The 22,233-nt window shown below is 38.9% G+C and overlaps 1 protein-coding gene across 1 annotated transcript in view; it reads right to left on the reverse strand.

Moving 5' to 3' along the window:
• The window catches only part of ATL3 (atlastin GTPase 3), a 44,121-nt gene extending 22,567 nt beyond the window's left edge, over positions 1–21,554 (reverse strand). The window contains exons 1-5 of the mRNA XM_032489656.1: positions 21,254–21,554; positions 10,986–11,200; positions 10,702–10,845; positions 4,625–4,729; positions 3,605–3,655 (exon numbers count right to left, since the gene is read on the reverse strand). Of these exons, the coding sequence (XP_032345547.1) occupies positions 3,605–3,655; positions 4,625–4,729; positions 10,702–10,845; positions 10,986–11,200; positions 21,254–21,299 (561 nt within the window). The 5' untranslated portion in view covers positions 21,300–21,554. The remainder of the gene's footprint in view (positions 1–3,604; positions 3,656–4,624; positions 4,730–10,701; positions 10,846–10,985; positions 11,201–21,253) is intronic.
• Between the last annotated feature and the right edge of the window lie 679 nt (positions 21,555–22,233).

A 22,233-nucleotide genomic window follows, 5' to 3' on the forward strand; every position in this document is an offset into this window, starting at 1 on the left:
AGAAGCCACAGTCACCCTGAAGGAGGACTTGGGGGATCAGGGCTGGTAACAAAGAAAAGGGTTGAAAGTTTTGGAGAGAGAATCAACATTCTCGATCCTGCTCCCCCAGCTCCAATCCTCTTCCTGTCCCCACAGAAGATGGGAAGTGTACTATCTGGAGAGGATAAACCAAAAAGAATTTAGACTTTGAACCAAACTCAGCTGAGGATGGGAATAAGTCCCCTACCTTACTGGAATAGGTACTTTAGTCAAAGTCTACATGTGGAACAGTGAGACTCCCTAGCCTTCTCACCCTGCTGGAGCCACAGCAAGCTTCTACCCACCAGGCAAGAGTTTAAACAATTCTCTGGGGAAACTGACAGCCCAAGATAATAGTCTGCAAATACAGACACTTAGGGGCTGCAACAAAATAACTAAATAATCTTGCCCAATTATCTCACTGTAATCCAAACCAGTATACAAGGCCCAATCTCTTACCAAAAGCTCTGAGTCAGATTTTTAGCAGCTCACTCTTAAATACAGATAGCCAAGGACCACCAACCTTTGAGAAAAGCCTCTAGCAGGAAAGACAAAAACTCATGTCCTTCAATTCTAGAGCATCATCTCATATTATTTCCTTTTATAACTTCTTTCCCTACATTTTCTGGGCTCTTTCACTAAAATACCCATTAACATACTAAATCTCTCCTGAATTGATCCTCAACTGCTCCTATTTTTCTATGCCCTCCATTCTCCCTCTCCTCTCCTCCCCTTCCCTCTCTCCTCTTCCCTTCTCTCTCTGCTTCACTGCCAACTCTGCTACCGAATTCTACTCGCTGTCTTTTTATTCAACCTGTTAGGGAAATTTTTTCCAATTTATCTTCTAATTCTTCCTCTACTGAATTTTCCATTCTTGCTGTCATAGTTTCAATTTCCAGGAGCTCTTTTTTGTTTTCTGAACGTTGCTTTTTAACAGCATCTTGCTATTATTTCTTGGTTGCAATAGTTGCAACGTCTTATCTTTCTGAGGATATGAGTATACAAAGAATGAAGAAAAAGCCCACACTAAGGTATATTACCATGAAAATGCATGCCAAGAGTAAGATCTTAAAAGCTTCAGAGAGAAACAAAAAGGTCACATACAAAGGATCAGGAATCAGATAGTGTGGGACTTCAGCAGCGACACTGGGAGCTGGAAGGCAATGAAGCAATGCCTTCAAACCTAACAGAATTTTCCTATAATTCTAGGATAAAGTTAAAATCTTATCAGACTTACTAGACCTCAAAAAAGTTATCTCCTATGCAGCCTTTCTCAGGAAGCTATTGGAGAATACATAAAATTAAAGAGAGAATAAACAAATCAAAGAGTAAATGGGATCCAACTGAGAAAGGAATTGAAAAGAAATTGCCAGGCTGATTTCAAACTATATTACAAAGCTATACTAATCACAACAGTATGGTATTGGTATAAAACCAGACACATAGATCAATGGAACAGAACAGAAAGTCCAGAAATAGATACTAGCAAATGTTGGTCAATTAATTTACAACAAAGGAGACAAGAATATTCGATGGGGAAAGGACAGCCTCTTCAATAAATGGTGCTGGGAAAACTGGACAACCATATGCAACAGAATGAAACTGGATAACTATACTATACCATATACAAAAATTAACTCAAAATGGATCAAAGACTTAAAAGAAACCATCAACACAATGAAATGATAACCTACCGAACAGGAGAAAATATTTGCAAACCATATGTCAGATAAGTGGTTAATATCCAAAATATAAAAAGAGCTCATACAAATTAGGCAGAGGATATATATAAACAGACTCTTCCAAAGAAGACATACACATGGCCAACAGGTACATGAAAAGATGTTCAAAATCATTAAGTCATCATGGAAACACAAATCAAACCCACAATGAGCTATCACTTCACACCCGCTAGAATGGCTATTATCAAACAGACAAGATTTGGCAAGAATGTGGAGAAAAGGGAGTCCTTCCTTGTCCACTCTTGGTGGGAATTTAAACTGGCACAGCCACATGAAGACAGAGGCAGAGACAAGTGCTACAGCTGCAAGCCGAGGAAAGCCAAGGACTGCCAGCAAACCACCAGGAGCTAGCAAGAGGCAAGAAAGGATTCTCCCTGCAGGCTTCAGAGAGACTGTAGCCCTGTCAAGCACTTGATTTCTGACTTCTAACTTCCACAACTGTGAGATGATACATTTCTACTGTTTTAAGCCACCCTTTGTGGTACACTCTTACAGCAGTACTAATGCATCACTTGTGCCTACTCATTTAGGTCCTCTCTCACTGACTGGACTACACATCCATAAAAAATCACGTCTGCCTCAAACACTGTTGTATCTATAGCACTTGGTGCACTGTCTCACACAAGCTAGGCATTTAAAAAAAAACTGTGAAAGAAAGGCACTTAGAAAGGAATAAATTTCAGGTGAAAAGGTGTCAAACTCAAGTTTTGATGGAAATGTTTCATGGCACTGGTATAGAACCACCAATTATGAAATACAAGTAATTGCTAATAATAACATTAAGAGTCAAAATTTAGGAATTATTTTTTGTTTTTTTAAAGGAATATAAATTAGAACTAAGTCAAAGTAACCTCTATAATAAATCACATCCTCATTCACTCATATTCTGATAATTTTTTAAATGTTTTTTTTTTAACTTTTTTTTGGTGGGGGGTAATTAGGTTTATTTACTTAGGTTTTAGTGGAGGTAATGGGGATTGAACCCAGGACCTCATGCATGCTAAGCAGGCACTGAGCTATACTCTCCCCTCTCCCATATGTTTCTTGAATGTCAGTGGGAGGAGTGGAATTAGAGAAGCACGCCAGGTTGCATTCAACTCTGGAATATCCAACAAAGAGGATTTTACAGGAAAAACATATAAAAACTGCTGCTATGGAGAAGAGAAGACAATGACTAATAACAGTAGTAGTAATAGGTACAATAAATAATGGCTAGCAGTTATTAAACACATACTATTTTTCAGGCACATGATCCTATGCATTTTATAAATATTAAGCTTATTTAATTTCACCTGAATTATTACATTAGCTTCATAACCAGTCTCACTGAATGCACCCTTGTGCCTCTAAAAATCTATTCTGAACACAATAGCCAGGGTGATCCTTTTAAAATGTCAAATAGTACCACCCCTCTGATCAAAACATGGCCCTATCTCAACCAGAGGAAAAGCCCAAGTCCTTACAATGGCAGCGAACACTGGAAGCTGAACGTCTCTCTGACTTCAGCACGAGCCTCCTCCTGTCTCACCCCCCAATCCCACCCACTGGCTCCCTCACTGTTCCTGGATCCCACCAAGCACGCTCCACCTCAGGGTCTTTCTTCCTGCTGTTCCCTCCCCTGCACCACTTTCCCTCAGATGTATCCTGCAGGATTTACCCACCTGAGCAGGTTCCCTGCTCAACTCAGTAAGGCCTTCCCTGACCACCCCAGCAACAGATACAGAGTGCAGGATACCATGAACTCAAAACTTTCCTCTACATTTCAGTCTTTTGCTAAAACTACTCAGTTGTGAAATCTTAAAACTTTTAAATGATACATTTACATTTTTATGAGGAATAAATACCTGTAACTGTTGAAGATCATCTTCCTGAATGTTCTGGGACAAATTATAAATCTGGGAAACAAAAAATCAGGTTGATATACTCTACCTTACTTCAAACGAATCCCAAATAAGCCTAAAGCACTGAACAGAAGCTTTGTACAATTAAAGGTCTGCATGTAAGAATATGAAGTCTGTCTGGTGACCACAAATCTGATCTCTTTATCTATGAGTTTGTTTTTGAAGTAAAATTGACCTACAACACCACGTTAGTTCCTGGTGTACAACACAGTGACTTGTTATCTCTATACATTACAAAATGATCACCATGATACATCAAGTTATCATCTGTCACCATACAAAGATATTACATTATTATTAACTATATACCCAACACTGGACCTTTCATACTGATGATTCAATTATTTTGTAACTGGAAGTTTGTGCCTCTTAGTCTTCCTCACCTGTTTCTCACCACCCCCCCCCAACTCCCCTCTGGCAACCACCTGCTTGCTCTCTGTATCTATGACTCTGTTTCTGTTTTGTTATATTTGTTCATTTGTTTTGTTTTCCATATTCCACATATAAATAACATCTACACTTCATTGTATTTTATACACCACTTGTTATTAAAATGGTCTACGTGGGTTTAAAAAAAAATACGGTCTGATCAAACAGTAATACTATCTGTCTTCTGGAAAACTATGCATATAAGGTTGAAATTACATAATTCTTCCTTTATAGTTTAAAATATAGTTTTCTTAAACTCTTACCAAATCTACATTTCCTATATAATGTTACTGAATTAATTTCAATGTCCATTTTTCAGACTTTTCTTGGAGTATTTTGTATATATTTATGACCAAAGTGGAAAAATAAAAGTTTAGGCTCCTTCTTGAGCTTCTAAGAGCTTAACTTACATTTGCAGCCTAAAAAGAACATTTACATGTCACCATAGGAATTCTGATAACAGAACAATAACTGAAACTAGATGTATTCTCTTTATTTTTCTACAAACTTTTTTCCTAGTCAAGTGGTTTTTACCTGAACAGAACTAGTCATGGTGCTTAGAGCAAAGATGGTAGCACAATCTTTCACTGTGGACTGGCTGTCAAACGCCCCCTGGGTATCCATCAGAACAACTGCAACCTACAAAAAAAAAGAAAGAAAATACAAACAAAACATGTTAAAGTGAAAAGGGCAAAACACAAGGGGAAATTTAGAAGTGCAGATAACATTTAAATGAGGCTTAAGCACCTGCTTATAGGGTCTATCAGAAAAGAATTACAGGTGACCCTTGAACAACAGGTTTGAACTGTACAGGTCCACTCACAGATTTTTTTTTTTTTAAATAAATGTAAGTATTTAGGCACCTTGTTTTTTGACCAGAGAATTTTGCTGTAGAAGATTATCTGCTCTGACCTGGTGAGATGATATATAACAGGTGTACAGAGCAATATGAAAGGAGGGGAAAACTGCTCTAACAATCAAAACAGCTGCAAGTTGAAGCCAGCTGGCTCACTTTCCAAACCAGTCATCTGGATGTTTTTTGTTGTTGAAAAAAAAATTTTAAATACTAACTGACTTGGTTTAAACTTAGGCTTAATCCAAAAAAATGAAACATATGGCCTGGGATATTTTTGGCATTCAACTGCAAGGCTGTATTCTTCTCTCAAATCTCTAGGGTTTTCTGGTTGTTTGATAAAAGAAAATGAACATTTTATTTCAATCATTATGAAAGAAAGAGCATACCAGAGATGCCAAATGAAAGCAAGAGAATCTAGGCTATCCCTGCACTCGACGTAACTAGGCTTCATGAAGCCTCAGGCTTTCTGAAAAGAACCTAATTGACTCATTCCCACCTTAGAAGTGAGATTTATACAAAATGTTAAATAAGATATACGACCTTATTATCCTTATACAACTTGCTATAATTTTCAGTCATGTAATTAAAAAAACAAAACTTTTCAAACCCATGCATAACTGGTTCCAAAAGAGAACAGGGTTTAATTAATATGTTCAGAAAAATTAGTAAATTCATCAGCAAGTGCCTGGTTCTTTACCAATACCTATATTATTTGCAAAAGCCAGAAGAGAATTTTTCCATGAAGCTCTATTGAGTCCAAGAAGAGAAATGCCCTAATCAAAAACACTTTTAAGTAAGATTTATGGTAACAAATACAAACGAAAAAATTTTATTACTTAGAAAAGGTAAAGAATAATTTTATTCTTAGAAATAAGATTATCACTTTATATTATCAGGTTTCATTAATCACATTATATACCTATGAGTTTATTCTCATATACCCAACCCACTACTGTAGTCAAATAGATATGGTATAAACTCAAGCAAAAGAAAGTACTATGCAGAAAAAAAGATCAATTCAAGTTTCTAGCCTGAATACACTAACATCTAATGACACACATAGAAGGCAATTTTATCCTACCCACACTTTAGCTGTTTTGTGAAGAGGATACTGTCAAACTAAATGACCAATAAAGCTTAGCCATGGCCAGGGCAAGTGAAGTTCCACATGCCAAAAAATGGTGTTGGATCTCTACCTCACATCATATACAAAAACTAACTGAAATGGATCAAATACCTAAATATTAGAGCAAAACCCACAAAACTCACAGGAGAAAACACAGATGTAAATCTTTGTTGCCCCAAAGCAGTAGTTTCTTAGATATGACACTTAAAGCACAAACAAAAAAGGCAAATTGAAACTCATCATAATTAAAAACTTTGGTATATCAAAGAATACTCTGAAGAAAGCAAAAAGACAACCCACAAAATGGAAGAAAATAATTGCAAATCACATATCTGATGAGGGTCTAGTATCCAGAACATATAAAGAACTCCACAATAATAAGACAAATAATGCAACTAAAAACTGGATTTGAATTTGATTTAAACAGACATTTCTCCTAACAAAATATACAAACGGCTACATGACAAGATTCTTAACAACATTAGTCATTAAGGAAATGCAAATGCAAATCAAAACCACAATGAGAGATACCACTTCACACATACTATAATCAAAAAGACGAACGATATCAAGTGTGGCAAGGATGTAGCAAGACTGAAGCCTCCCGCATGGCTGGTAAGAATGTAGGGTGCTTCGGGGAACAGGTTGGCTGTTTCTGAAAGGTTAGATACAGTATTGCCAAGTGACCCCAAAACTCCACTCCTAGGTGTATGCCCAAGAGAACTGAAAACACATGCTTACTCTAAAACCTAGTAGCAAAAAACAATAATAATAATCCAGTTTTTAAAATGGGTTATGGACTTGAATAAACATTTTTTCAAAGAAGATATGCAAATGGCCAACAGGTATATGAAAAGGTACACAATATTACTCATCATGAGAAAAATACAAATCAAAACCACAATTAGATACTATCTCATACCTATTAAAGCTATCAGCAAAAAAAAAAAGAGATATTAAGCATTGGATGTAGAGATGTAGAGAAACTGGAACACTTGGACATTATTGATGGGAATACAAAATGGTTCAGCCACTATGGAAAGTAATATGGAGATTCCCCCAAAAAACTAAAACTGAAGCTATCTTATGATCCAGCAATCTAACTGCTGGGTACACACCCAAAAGAATTCAAATCAGAATCTTGAAGAGATTTCTGCACTCCCATGTACACTGCAGCATTATTAACAGTAGTCAAAATATAGAAACAACCTAAATGTCCTTTGATGAATGTGGCATAATCATACAATAGAATATTACTCCACCATGGAAAGGAGTCAAGTACTAACACATGTCATGGATGGCCTCTGAGGGCACTGGGCTGGGTTGGGGAGGCCACACAAAAGATCCATACCTTACATGACTCCATTTGTATGAAATGGCAAACGTGGAGACGGAAAGCAGATCACCAGTGACCAGGGGCTGGGGGGAGAGGGTAGTAGGGGGTGACCGTTAACAGGTACTGGGTTTCTTTTTGGGGTGATGAAAATGTTCTGGAATTAGATGGCAATGCTTGCACAGCCTTGTGGGTGTACTAAAAACTGCTGGCTAACATACTTTTAAAGGATGAATTTTATGGTATGTGAATTATACCTCAGTGAAAAAGAGAAAATCATTGCATCTGCTAACTAGAAAAATGAGTCTAAATAGAGAAAACAAGGAGAAATACAAAAGAGAAGCTCTTTGAGGAATAGGAGTCATATGTATACCTAAAGTGCTGCTTATCGGGGGGAAATGGTGTTCTCTTAACATGTAGTGGAACAGCAAAATGCCACAACCACCTGCAAGAACAATTTGGTAACAGCTGAAAAAAGGGGAAATGGGCATTCTCAGACCCAGCAATTCCACCTCAGGGTGGCTTTTTAGTGTTTTTAACTGGAACCCACAGTAAGAAATATATTTTACACTATGACCAAATATACACACATGTAAAGCTAAAACTAAATCTGTACATATACTCAAGACACTGGACATCAGGTAACAGAAGATAATGATCCTCGAGAGAAAGGAAACGGATGAGGTGAGCCCTTCAGTTGGCTCAGCTAACTGGCTAAGCCACAGGAGAAGGAACCCAGGCAGATCCAACAGATTCCCTGAGTTGAGAAAATACAGAATTCTAGAATCTTGCCTCAGTAGTAAGAAATAAATAGCTCTAGATTAAACACAGCTCTTGTCCCATTTAATAAACCTTAAAATTTAAAAGAAAGACCAAAAAGGATCCAATAGCTTCCAAATTTCTTAACTGCATCCCTTAACAAGCTCAGCATTTTGTAGGAATACAAAAAAACCCCAACACCCAACAAGGTAAAATTCACACATCTGATATCAATCAAAAATCTTTAGGCATTCAAAGCATCAGAAAAATAAGACCCAAATAAGGAGAAAATTCAATTAAAACTAACCCAGAACTGACACAGATGTTAAAATTAACAGAAAATGATGCTAAAACAGTATTCTATATACCTATATTTCATATATTCAAAAAGTTAAGAAGTGACATAAAAGACCTAAAATGAACTTCTAAAGATGAAAATCACAATATCTGAAATGAAAAACACACTAGATGGGACTAACAGCAGATTATAAAGATTGGTGAACTAGAAGACCTAGTAATAGTAACTGTCCAAAAGGAAACAGAGAGAGAAATAAAAACTTTAAAACAGAGCATCATGAGCTATGGGACAACTTCAGGCAGCCTGACATACATGTAATAGTGTCCCTACAGGGAATAAGGGACAAAAAAATTTGAAGAAATAATGGCCCCCAGAATGTCTGAATTCTATAAAAATTATAAACCTGCAGATTCGAAAAGCTCAACAAATCCAAACACAAGAAACATTAAGAGGACTATACAAAGAGACATCACAATTAAATCGCTTTAAACAAACGATAAAGGGAAAAAAATCTTAAAAGCAACCAGACAGAAAAAAGACACGTTCGACACACAAGAACAAAGATAACAGCAGATTTCTCAGCAGAAACCGTGTCAGCTAAAAGGCAGGGGAGCGACATCTCCGAGGCACTGAAAAACAAAGCTGTCAGCCTAGAATCCTACACCCAGCATAAATATTTTCAAAACAAAGACAAAATACTTTTCAGACATATGAAAGCCAGAATTCAGCAGCAGGAGAGCAGCACTACAAGAAATATTAAAGAAAGTCCTTCAGGCAGAAAGAAAAACAGAGACAAAAAATAGAAACAGGGACACAAAAAGTGAAGGGTAGTTATTGGTAACTATATGGGTGAATATACAGCTTTTTTCTTATTATTTATCTTTAAAAGATAACTGACCATTTAAACAAAAATAAAAACATGTTCTTAAAGTAAAATCAGTGACAAAAGCACAAAAGCTGGGAGGGGAGAAACGAAAAGTCAATTCTATCTCAGTAAAACTGCTCAAAAAGTAAAGGTTGTACAAAATAGTATCTAAAACTTCTTCATGAAAAAGTTTCTAATATTACATTTGTTTTCCTTTTGGAGTTTCTGTTTGTTTGTTTGTTTCTAATATTATATTTCAATAACTCTTTATTCTCCTACATTTTCTTTAAAAAATTGTGTGATAATCTCCCCATTTTGCTACACATCTTTTGAGTATGTGTATCCACGCATTAAAACAGAAATTAGTGGGTTTTCCAATATACCTCTCTCCTGAAACCTCACTTTAAAAAAAAAGAGAAATAAAATGTTAAAAGAAAAATAAAATATTAAATAAATTAATAAGGAAATTTATAAGGAAAAAGAATAGAAGTTATAAAAAGTGATCAAGAGTCATGCATCAACTCTCCAGCTCCCAAAATATTGACTGACTTAGCATCTAGGAAAAGGCTGAAACTGAACAACCTGAATGGGGGATTTGAAACCTTAAGCCCTGGAAAGACTCAGAAATGATAGGTACAAACAGCTGTGAAGGCATGCTTTAGGGCAGGGCTAAAAATCAGAAACAGTGGGTTTGACATGATTAGTTTATGATCACTTAAAATATCTGATTTTAATATTTAGCATGCAGAATTTTGTGTATTTAGTAGTTTTTGAATATGTAATGAAACCATTTCATTAAAAACAAAAAAAAATTTTTTTAATTAAAAAAAAAAGAAACAGTGGGTTAAAGTCTTTTAAGAAACAGTCGTACCCCCTAGGTCCCCTCTTCCACACATGACCTGCCCCTGCTGACCCTTACAAAGAAATCTGAGGAGAAGCACTGCAACGGTAGCTTACTGGCTCCATGAGATGGGGTGAGGCACCCTGATAGAAGGGGAGGTAAGGGGAGTGAATGCTCACCTTCTGAACTGGGAGACCCCCCCACCCAGAGCCCCTTCTCTGCTCAGCTCCCAGATAATGGCAGCCAAGTCTGTGCAGCCCACACAGGAGTGGAGTGTAAAGAACAGAAGGAACATCTAAAACAGCTGAGAGCATTCGCCTCTGGGACATGAAAATGAGCAGAGGGAAGACTAGGGCATCTGATGGCTATTTTTCATCAGAAGCCTTATATTACTATTTGACCTGCATGCATTATTTTTAAACCTGCACTTATATCATTTTGATAAAAATTATTTTTTAATTGGATTATCCGACTACACATTAAAGTTCTCATTTTGTTGTGTTTGTTAGTTTCTAAGTCTTTTTCTTCCTTACCTTCTTCCCACCTGGCTTCTCCACAGTGAAAACTTCACTCCAGATCTGAATCCCAGTGGTTTCTGGGTCAGAGCCCCCTCTCCAAGAAAATCCCATCAGCGGTTCTTCTGGGTCACCCAACCAATTTGAATGGCCACCTTCCTTCTACAGAAGAAATAAGAAATTTCCACTGAATCTTAAATTTTGAGTAACTTTACACATCAAGGATAATTCATGAGCTTATTTTGCTCTTTTGGACATAAAAGTCTCGCTTTCTAATTTGAAATGAAACAATTCTACCTTACCTGGGAATATAAGTATCGTAGCATAAAGTCCAGAAAGAAGGACTTGCCCTTTCGGAAGGCACCAGCCACTGACACAACCACCACATCGAGGTCTCGGATATGGTCCTGTAAGAGGACGCTGGCCAAGGCTTTCTCTTCTAGCTCAAAGGAATGTTGGTCTTTCTGAACCAAAACAACCTGCACTGGACCAGGCTTTCCACTCTCCATAGCATCACCTATGTTGTGGCAGAGAAAAAAATTAGTTTCAAATATTTTTTAATATGTATGTTTTAACATGGGAAGAGTAAAAACTTCTTAAACGGGGCACAAAAGCACTAACTATAAAAGAAAAAAAATGACAAATCAGACTTCATTAAAATTAAGAATTTTTGTTCATTAAAAGACATCATTAAGGGAGTAAAAATGCAAGTCACAGGCTAGGAGAAAATACTCATAACACCTAAATCCAAAAGACTCGAATCTAGAATCATTATAGAAATCCACAAGAAAAAGACAATTACTCTAATTTTAAAAACAGTAATGGGCAAAATATTGTAAATGGGCACTTCATTAAAAAAGGTTATCCAAATGGTCAACAATCATATGAAAAGATGCTTCCATATCATTACTTATAAAAACTGCAAATTCAAACCATAATGATACCACTGCTTGCCCATCAGAATGGCTAAAATTTAAAATACTGACAAAAACTGTAGTAGCGATTGGAGTACAACTGGAATTCTTGTACCTTCTGATGGGATTATAACCACTTTGAAAAACTGTTTACAGTATCTACTAAAAACTACAGATAACCATGATCATACCTTAGAGAAATAAATGTGTATGTCCACCAAAAGGCATATATACAAGAATACTCACATTAACTTTATTCAAAATGGTCTAAAACTGGAAATAAACCATCCACCAACAGTAGAAAGGGTTCCTGGCAATGCTAAGCCTTTTACACACAATTTTATATAATCCTCGGAACAACCCCATGAAGTAAATAATAATGCTCCATTTTAAAAATAAAGAAACCTAGGCTTACAAAAGTTAACATCTTGCCCAACAGGTCTGGAGAAAAGCTTGAAAAGACCTTTAGGTGGCTATGTTTTACAGATCGCTCTTAATAACCTAGTTAGTCTTAGCGGCAACTAATTCTTTAGCTCAAAATTAAGCACTAACTAGTAGTTTCCCTACTAGAGTTTAAAGTCCAAAGATACTGATTCTTAGAAATTCAGAGCCACTTAGTAGCTATATGGATTTATGGAAAGTTTACAAAAAACCAGCCGTGGGGTCTATGAAATGAGGCAAAGCACTATTTCCCTAAGTGTGAGTATGTACCACTGGTACTAAAGTAGGTATTTTTTAGGAAGTTAAAATGAAATTTGTTTTATGTTAATAATGATATATTTTAATGTATATTAGGAAGCAAAACCATGTCTTAATGGACTATTGCTTAGAAAGAAGTTAAGTTAAGAAAAGAATCAATTTAAAGTAACCTGAAGGACAAATACTAAGTAGGGCACAGGACAGGGAGGCAGTTATGACCAAAATCACATATATGGTCCCAGAAACACTGTGGTCCGGGAAGCACTGAAGGCTGCATGATCACAGCGAAGTCGACAAAACAGATCGACTGCCAGACTCCACTCTTTAAGCTATGGGAATTGCTGCTCACTTTTTATACTTAGAGTATCAGACAGCAACAAAAGGGTTCTTGCCCCCTTTTTAATTTTTTGCAGACTAGTGGAAAACGTTTATAAATATAGATTAAATGTCATGCTATCATTGTAATAAATGTATAGTAATACTTTGCTTTCCCATTATTGTCTGGATAAAAAAGAAACATTTTTTTTAAAATAATCTCTTAGGGTTCTTCTTATTGCCATAACAGCAGGTGAATCCAGGACCTGAAGACCTTCAATCTTTCATATGAAAGAACAAATGAGAACAATTTATTGAGACCTTACGGATAAGCCACAGGGTTCAGTACTGAGAAGTAATCAAAGCAGTACCGAAGTCCCTGAAATGGCTGGTTGCTCTTCCAATATTCATTTTTCTCCTCCTGCTATGGTAGTAGATTTTTCAGCTGGGCATATAACTGTTCAAAAGAAACACACTTCCAACCCAACCTTATACGCAGGGTATCACTAGGCGACTAAGCTCTGACTGGAAATGATACAGCAACTTCCAGATCAGGCATTTCCCCACTTTCTGCTGGCTTGATGCAAAAGTTAGAGCAAGTTCCCCTAGACCACGCACATGAGGGGCAACACCCCAGGAATACTGGAGGTAGGGCTGAGGACTTTGTGTAGCAGAACTGCCACGCTGGTTCACTTTCATGTGAAAGAAAAATGTCTACCTTGTTTAAATCACTTAATTGGAGGCTCTATGAGAAACAGTTAAACTTAGCAACCAATACAAGAGTTTCCCAGGACTTCACAACTAAGCTCATGACACTGGCTCTTTCAGTTTCATCTATTTCACTATGAAAGCTTACTGAGCAACATGAATGTACTGGCACATAGCAGGCAGACAATTAACAACTGTAAAAAGAATGAATGATATGCTCTGTAATACAGTTGAAGGCTACCACCCTAGGGATGCAGGTGGTATTGTCAGGGCAACAGGCATGGAAGATAAGGTTACCTGGGCTACAAATAAGACAGAATATTCTAAGGACAAAAATGTCTGCAGTTGGACACAATGAATTGCACTTCAAGAGAAGCTGAAGATCACTGAGGACAGTTAAAAAAAAAAAGTGATAAAGCCTTCACTCATCTCTTCCTCTTTCTGCCTATAGCACAGTGAAAAGGAAGAGAACCAGGCTATGTTTAGTTGGGGGAACTGGGGTGATTCTGCATTCCTCCTCAACTATATACTGGGCATATCGGATTTTAAAAGACCTTTTTCCTTTGGTTTGGATCCACTTAAGCGAAAAATCATTCTGAACTGTACATATGAACTGTAAGTCAGCTTAAATAGAGCTGCTCACTTTTCACAACATCTTCATCTCTTACTTCCTAATAGGACTATATTACTGATTGTCCAAGTAAAAACTTTATTTCTTTTCACTCCTTTCTAGATATCATGTAAATGTCCTTTGCTGATTTGATTTTCCTCATGTCTCAGACTCCCCAGTCCCTTAGATTCCTTAATCAAAACCTTAGGGCCCTCTCCTTTGGCCATGCCACTTTCCAACCTTTCTTGTCTGTTAGATTGATCATGCAAGTCATCATCCCCAAGTGTTGCACTGACGATGTCACCTCATCCCTTAGGGCGGACCGCCTTCATTACAGTACATACACGTATCCTGACAGTATCCTGATAGCAATCGTATAAAAAGCTAGCGGAAACATTTTATGGATTGACGGCTCAAAGCTCGTCTCCATCCTGTAAGTCAAAGCCTATCATTATTCTCCCTACTGCCTTCGTTCCTCTAATTCTTTATTCTCCTCATTCTCCCAGGTAGATTTATTCTCATTGGTCTTCCTCCCGGAAAAGAGGATTCAGGTCCTGTCCTGTCTTGATTCCAAAATTTCAGATGTACAGCATATTCGACCATTTGTTCCCACTGCCTGAAATGCTGCTTCTGCCTGACTTCAGGCAAAACACGTGCTCATCCTTCAACACTTACCTTCACTTCCCTCTCAGAGCCTACCACTTTACATGGTACACTGAAAAGCAATCAAGACAGGGCAGGGCTTGATTCCTTACTTTCTCCCCTATAGAATGTAAGCTCCATGAAATCAGACATTTTTGTCTCTTTTGTTAATGCTATATCCCCCAAGATGCAGAACGGTGCCCACACGTAGTAGACATCCAATAAATATTTATGGAATAAATGAACAAACTCCATCACTTAGTCCCAATGTGATTGCAGATAAATTTCTAATCATTTGTGGCTCCATTTATTGATAAATCTAATACCCAGCTCAAAGCACAGTGTCTGACATAGAACAGGGACTCCACAGTAAACCCACTTTCCTATTTCCACTAAAACCTTGTACATACTATTATTTCACTCATTAAAATAGTATGTTGTAATTATGATTTATCACCCAGATTGGGTACTCCTGGGAGGATAGAGAAACTGTTAGAATCAGCCCCAGTATCTACCATAGAAGAATAATAACTTCCTAGTATTGTGAACACTAAACCCAACAGTACATGCAAAGAACCTCAAAAAAAAGTCAACTTCTTCCCTTCTTCCTCCCAGTCTCTTTCATTGTCAAACTCCTTGAAGGTATGTTTTCATCCACTAATCCCCCTCTTCCCTTCTTATCACCTTCCATTCTGACCTTCTTCCCAATCTCTCTGTTGAAACTGTTCTCAAGTTCATCAGTGACCTCCTGCCAAAACCAACAGGACTTTCTTCATTCCCATTCAAGCTTACACCTGTGACAAAATACCACCCACTTCTAAAACTTCTTAAAACATTTGGACTCAGCCAAAGTGTACACTCCTAGTTCTCTCCTAGCCTCTCTATCACCCCTTTCACTGGTCCTCCTTTTCAGCTTCCTGTGATGCACACTAGCATCTGCTTCAGCCCGGTGCAGTTCTCATCCACTCCCTGGATGAGCTCTTTATTCTAATAATTTCCCTACACCTTCCAGTTTGGTGATGCAACTTCATTAATTTCTAACCTGCATTTAGGTCCAAATGTATAGCTGCCTAAGGGACAATTCACCTGGATATTCTACCCAACAGCTCACTCTCAGAGGTGTATTATGTAGAAATATATGGGTAGAAGAGTCAGGAAACAAGTTCCTACTCCAGTTCTACCACCAACAACCTGTGTGATTCTGGGCATGTCTAGTCTTCAGTCTCAACAGTAAAATGAGTTAAGATTTAACCTCTAGCAACCCTTTCAGTACTAACAATTCTGTAAGTCTACATTTAGTGTCATCAAAATGAATCCTCTCAGTTACTCCACTTCTCTGAAATCTCCACCTTTCAGCCTCCACATTTTCCCTGACTCCCATGTGCAACATGCCACCAAACCCTTTCATTTCTTCCTTCCATGACTTAAGCTCCTGTTTTGGCAAAGGTTATTATGCTCATGAGGCAATATGTTCAGGATAAAGGGCTTCCCCTAACAATCAGAAAAGATCAGACTTCTTGGCCCAGTTTTGTTTTTTGGTTTTGGTTTTTGTTTGTTTGTTTGTTTTGAGATACTGAGGATTGACCTCAGGACCTGGTGCATGCTAAGCACACACTCTACCCCTGAGCTACACCCCTACCCCTTAGGCCTGGTTTTGTACTAACTATAACAGCATGAGTAAATCATTTTACCTCTCTGTGTCTCAGTTTCTTCTACAAAATCAGGCAGTTAGGTAAAGCTATTTTCTAACTCTAAAATTCAATGTCTCTTGAACAACTGAAAATATCCTGAGCATCTAATAAACTGGCCAACCTTGCTAGGTAACCTATTCATGCCTTGGTTTAATTTATATTGTATAGGCCTGGCTAAAGAACAGATCAAAATTTACGATGATAAAAACACCAAAGCAACTTGCCCAGTAAGGACCACACAAAGACTTGAGGGTTTGTTGGGGGTTTTATTGTTGTTGTTGTTGTTGTTGTTGTTTTTGCAGGGGAGAGGGTTCTCCCATTTGCAGTGAAATTACTCCCACTTATTAGGAATCTTATACTCTGGAGATCTTACAGTGAGGGATGGTACTAGAAAAACTTCTAAGTCGGGGCTAAGTATAGCTCAGCAGTAGTATACATGCTTAGCATGCACAAGGTCCTGGGTTCAATCCCTGGTACCTCCATTTAAAATATATATATATTAAGGGGGTGGGGGCTATAGCTCAGTGGTAGACTGCATGCTTGGCATGCACAACTTCCTGGGTTCAATCCCCAGTATCAGTTAAGGGGAAAAAAAAACTTAAGTGGCAATCCTATATGCCTTCTCCCTTGAGTGAAGCAATCATTTTCCAAGGTCTAGATACGCATTCTGAGACAACAGTAATGCTCATTTATGTAAACAGCTAATGTTCATTTATATGAAGAGTTTATGCTATATATACTATGTTCATTTATATAAATAACAGATGTGACATTTTAGTACACATACAAAGATAAGGCCTTACCATAGTCATATCTATCATCCGTATACATTTAAATGAACTTAAAACCTGTTTAAAAAGAAAAGGTGAGTGGTAGAAATATCACATCATACTGCCAATTCTGATTGTTGCTGTAAATAGCTCATAGTAATACTGTATTAGCCATCACTTTAAAGTACGTAGAAACAATGAAAAATTTGGATAATTAAAAAGCACTCCAATAGTTTATGCAGAACTACAACCTTTTTTCTAATTTTAAAATACTAACTTATCCTTTACTTTTGATACAACACACAATAATCCAGGCTAACCAACAGGTTTAAGGATGTCTACTCAAATAATCACTGTATAATTGGACTCAATGGACTAGCTCTGGACTAAAATGACAAAGACAACCCAAATAGAATGAAGTTGAAAGACTAACACGTGAAATTAATTATCAGAGGGAAAAAATTTGTAGAGATCTGTGCAAATTACAGCACTGATTCTTCCTAAAATTATTTCTGAATTTTTAAAGGACTGAAGAAAAAAAAAAAGCAGCTGTACAGGTTAAACAAATGTAGATGGGAAAAAAAATGAGACTACTGAATCATAACTGACCTATCCGGTCTTACGGAAAACATAAATCTTAAGCAGTAAGTTCTATCAGAAAAAGCATCACGGGGGGTGGAGTTTAAATGCCCCTCAAATATTGGAGAAGACCATCTAAACAATGATAAATCCAATGCAACTAGTTAATTGAAAGCAATTACAACTGCCATTTCAGATGATTCATACAGAACCTAGTCAATCAATTCAATAGTTTAGACCGGGGTTTCTCAACATCGGCACCACTGATATTTTGATTTGGATAACTCTTTGTTGTGGGGAGCTATCCCATTCATTGCTGGATATTTAGCAGCATCTCTGGCCCCTACCCACGAGATACAACAGTGCTCCTCTCTGGTTATGAGACCCAAAAATGTCTCCAGACATTGCTAGTGTCCCACCAGGCAAAAATCACCCTGGGTTAATAACCACTGGGGTACAGCCTGCCTCAGTGCTCATCCTTACTGTCCAGAGAGTTCTGAAAAAGCAAATCATAACTACAGTTACAGAAATACTTCACTGAGTAGAGTGCATGACTCAGGATTAAGTTATGACCTGAGTTTTCCACTCTCCTTTTGAAATACCATGTTCTCTAAAGGGCAAAAGCAACACACCCAAAAACAGAAGCATACAATCTTCATGTCTGGTTCTCACTGGCAGTCTTTAAATTTCCTAATTCACAGACAAAGCCAGCGAAAACACATTATCTTAAGTGACCGTAAGTACACAAAAGCCCTGAGCCAACTCTAGACCTGCTGGGTGTGCCTCCTTTTTGGTGACGGTGGGGGAGTGCTCTTAAAGACTATTTTGTCTCAAGGCAGTCAGTATGCTGGTAGATACACATACTTAACGTGTTTTAGTGAAAATACTATTTAAATCCAACTAAACAGAATTTTAGTACAGGAAATTTGCCTCTAATTAATTAAAGGGTTCAAGAGGAAGCTTTTTCTCAATTTATCTGTTGTAGAAAATCTTTGTACTTTAGTAGCAAAGAATGCTGAAAACCACATTTTCTTTATCAACTAAGAATTTTATAGTGTTTCATGGATTTATAAAGATCAATTATGACTAAACAGTATTAATGATTCAGAAATGCAATGACCAAGCTGAATCTAAAAAAGATACCAGGCTATACTACAGGAAAGAAATCTTTTTAATAGAATGAATTCAATATGCATCTTAGTTGACTTTTCCCTACAAACAAGAACACCACTAACAATCAATCTGGGTACCTGGAGGTTTTAATTACCTGTATTCCAGTTGAATAAGACTTTCTTAATTGACTATATTTAATTTGGATTCCTCATCATTTCAAGGCACAAAAAGAGTTAATCTACTTATTCGCCTACTACAACGGTAAAGCCTATTTTCTACTTTGTAATATACTCTAGCTGTGAAATATATCTAAAATATTCTAACAAGCTATTTTGACTGCCTTTTATTGGTTTGAACCTTCATACCAATAAAAGGCACTTTTTAGATATTTGCTTAAAGTGCATCAACTTCCCAGTACAAAGATATTGCTATTACAAATTATACTTCTTATCAAGTAATAAATCAATTCAAGTTAAACAACCACTATAAGGAAATTTAATTATATATTAGTATAGAAATTACTTGGGTTTGAGGGTTTAACTGTTACCTGGCCCCTCAACTAATTAAATCAGAACATGTAGGTCCCAAGCATTGGCAGGTTTTAAAAACCCCAGGTTATTCTAACATGCATGTGGGCTGAGAACCACAGCTCTACAATAACTAGAAAATTTTTCTGCTTTTAAATAAAAATCCCCCTCCGATTTTTTTTTTTTAGAGAATATGCTCCTAGAACCTCAAAGATAAGTCAGGAAAATGTTTTTTAAAATTCAGACTAGCTTTAAACTGTACAGTTGTGTTATTTGAACAATTTCTCAATATGAAACACAAGGCCATAGAAACTTTAACAGGCATGCCTCATCATTATCGGTAAATTTTAAACCAGTTCTCAAACAAGTTCACACAACCTAGGGTTCCCTAAAGTACTTCATAGAAACCTTCCAAGAATATGTGACCAAACTGAGTAATGACTACCACTGGGGAACTGAGGAGGTAGAAAGGAATTTATATTTCTTCTTAAAATTCTCCATTATTTCATTTTAACTCATTAGCATGAGTATATCCTTTATTCTATGACTTAGGAATCATAAAAATGAAAGTGCATGTGTTACACCATAGAAAACCAATTTTTAAAAAGCCTATTCTAAACAAGTCCTATTTAGTGAGAACTAAGACAATATGCTAGTACACATCGTCACATTTATCCTCTATTATCACTTTTCTTAATTTTATGATTACTCCAATGAGACAAACAATAGCTAATAAAACAATCCGCTCTACTAGTGTAATGCTTCATTACGGCGAGATCCTTTTCAGCCAAGCGTTTCCTTCACAGGTGTTAAAGTAGCAACGGGGATTTCTGTACTATGAGCTCGTTTTTGTGGGCACTGAAAAAAAAAGCACTAATTTGAAATTCAGTACATTGCAATGTTAAATACTTGCCACGGTTTAAAACTACGTTAAGCTTTGCCTCTCCAAAAGCAAGCCATAATGTAAAATCACGTTTTTGATCCATTAGTTCTTTTCTCCCTTTCCCAAAACATTCCACCCAACTTCGTATTCAAATTCGAGAACTGGGATTTATTAAAAGGGTCTTCAAACGATGTTCTGGTTTTTTTTTTTTTCCCTTTGGCCTTCAGATTTCGCAAGTGAAACTTCTGGCAATTTCAAGACCACACACATCAAACAAGAATAAAGCGAGGTAAAATGACAGATGAAATCGTATCCATGATGGGGACGATTTGTTTTTAGTACTTTTACTCTTTTTTTTTTTTTTTTTTTTTTTTTTTTTGTCTTCAGGAAAGCAAAAGAACAGAACAATGTACCGTACCAAACGTACTAAAAGAACTTTCTAAAAATCAATTTAGGCCACATTCTTTTATCTTCTTTACGGAGATAAAGTGTGGGTTGAAAATCCACTCGCCTGATACTTCTTGTCAGTGACTCAAGGTCGTTAGGATAAAAATAAAGCTTCTAACTCAGAGGCTTCGCAGCCCTCCAGCGCTTTTAAAGAGGCTGAAAGCATCTACCGTCCCCTCTGGGCCCGTTAACACGACCAGAGCCACTGGACCCAAGTTTCCCAGCCCGCGAGCGTGCAAGGAGCCCAGGAAGGGAGGGGGCAGCACCCCGAGAGCCTGGCTCTGCCCAGGGCCGGGCCGGCGGGGCCCGCACCTCTGAACGCCGCCCCGGGAGAACGCCGCCCGGGGACCATCGGCCCTCGGGGCTGCCCCAGGATTGGAGGGGAGGTGCCAGATTGGCACCGGCAACCCCGAGGAGCACTAACGGCATCCCCCGGGGACAGGGCCCGACCCCCGGGGACGGAGGAAGGCGCCGCCCGCGCCCAACCGTCCGGGCCCCGCAAGCAGCCCTCCGCCTGGAATTTGGGGACTAAGGGACCCCAGCGAGGGACCGCAGTCCCAAACCCGGGACCAGGAAGGGCGGTGGGGAGGGCGTGCAGTCTCCTCGGAGATATAGCAGGGACGGCAGCGGGAGTGGCCACGGGGCGGGCTCGGGGAAAGTTGGGCGCCTCACCTGCTCCTCCCGATGCAGCCGCTACCGCTCGCTGAGGGGAAAACATGGAGCCTCCGCCTCCAGCAGAAGGAGCTGGGGCGCAGAGAGGGGCGGGCTGGGGCGGGAACAAACGGGGCCCTGGAGGCGGGAAACGGGCGGGGCCTGGGCTCTAGAAGAAACTAAGGAGAATGAGGGCCGCGCAAAGCCGCGAGGGACCGAGCACAGAGTGGGCTAGGGAGGATCCACCAGCAGCCCGGGATGCAGCTGGGGCCGTGCGGACTGGGGCGGGAAAGAGCACGCGGCGGAACCCCGCCACCGCCCGACGCGTGTGCGCGTGCGCGGGAGCCCCACGAGCCGCCAGCTACCTGGGGCTGCGCAACCGGCGCAACGGTCCGCTGGGAATTGTAGTCCCACGCTCTCTGGGTACCCGCCCGCGGTCCCCATTCTGCACACTCATCGCGGGCCGGGAGGAAGTGGAAGAGAAAGGCGGGGCTTGACACGGCTCTTCGACGACTCAACTACAACTCCCAGCAGGCCGTACGGGGAGGGGATGGCCGGCCCGAGCGCGGACCGGCCTGTGATCCCAGCCCCGCCCCTAGCCTTGTGGCCAGGCCCCGAGCTGAGGCTTTGGTATTACCTGCCTCGAACCCAACCCGCTGTGTTTGAGGCGGTTTCGGTGTTTAACCCTAGCCGGGGCCATAGGTAGGCGACACTCTGCCCGAAGGTCCGAAGGAGGCCCCAAACCTGGATGACGTGAGCATAACTATTTTTTAAAATGATTTTGACTTCACAAGGAGAGGAGGACGTGACATTGTCACCATCGTCAGCTTCACCTCATATTCCCGTCCTTGCCCACACCTGATGGTGCACTAACGCCACTCTAATAGCTAACGTAAGAACTTCCAGTGAAACTCCTTACACTGCCTTTGTCCAGTCTAAGCCATGGTCATCTTTTGTAAACCTCAGGTTTACAGAAACGTGTTTAGAAGCTGCTTTGGCAA

Source organism: Camelus ferus, chromosome 10 (assembly GCF_009834535.1).
Source record: "Camelus ferus isolate YT-003-E chromosome 10, BCGSAC_Cfer_1.0, whole genome shotgun sequence".
In the NCBI taxonomy this organism is placed as follows: domain Eukaryota; kingdom Metazoa; phylum Chordata; class Mammalia; order Artiodactyla; family Camelidae; genus Camelus; species Camelus ferus.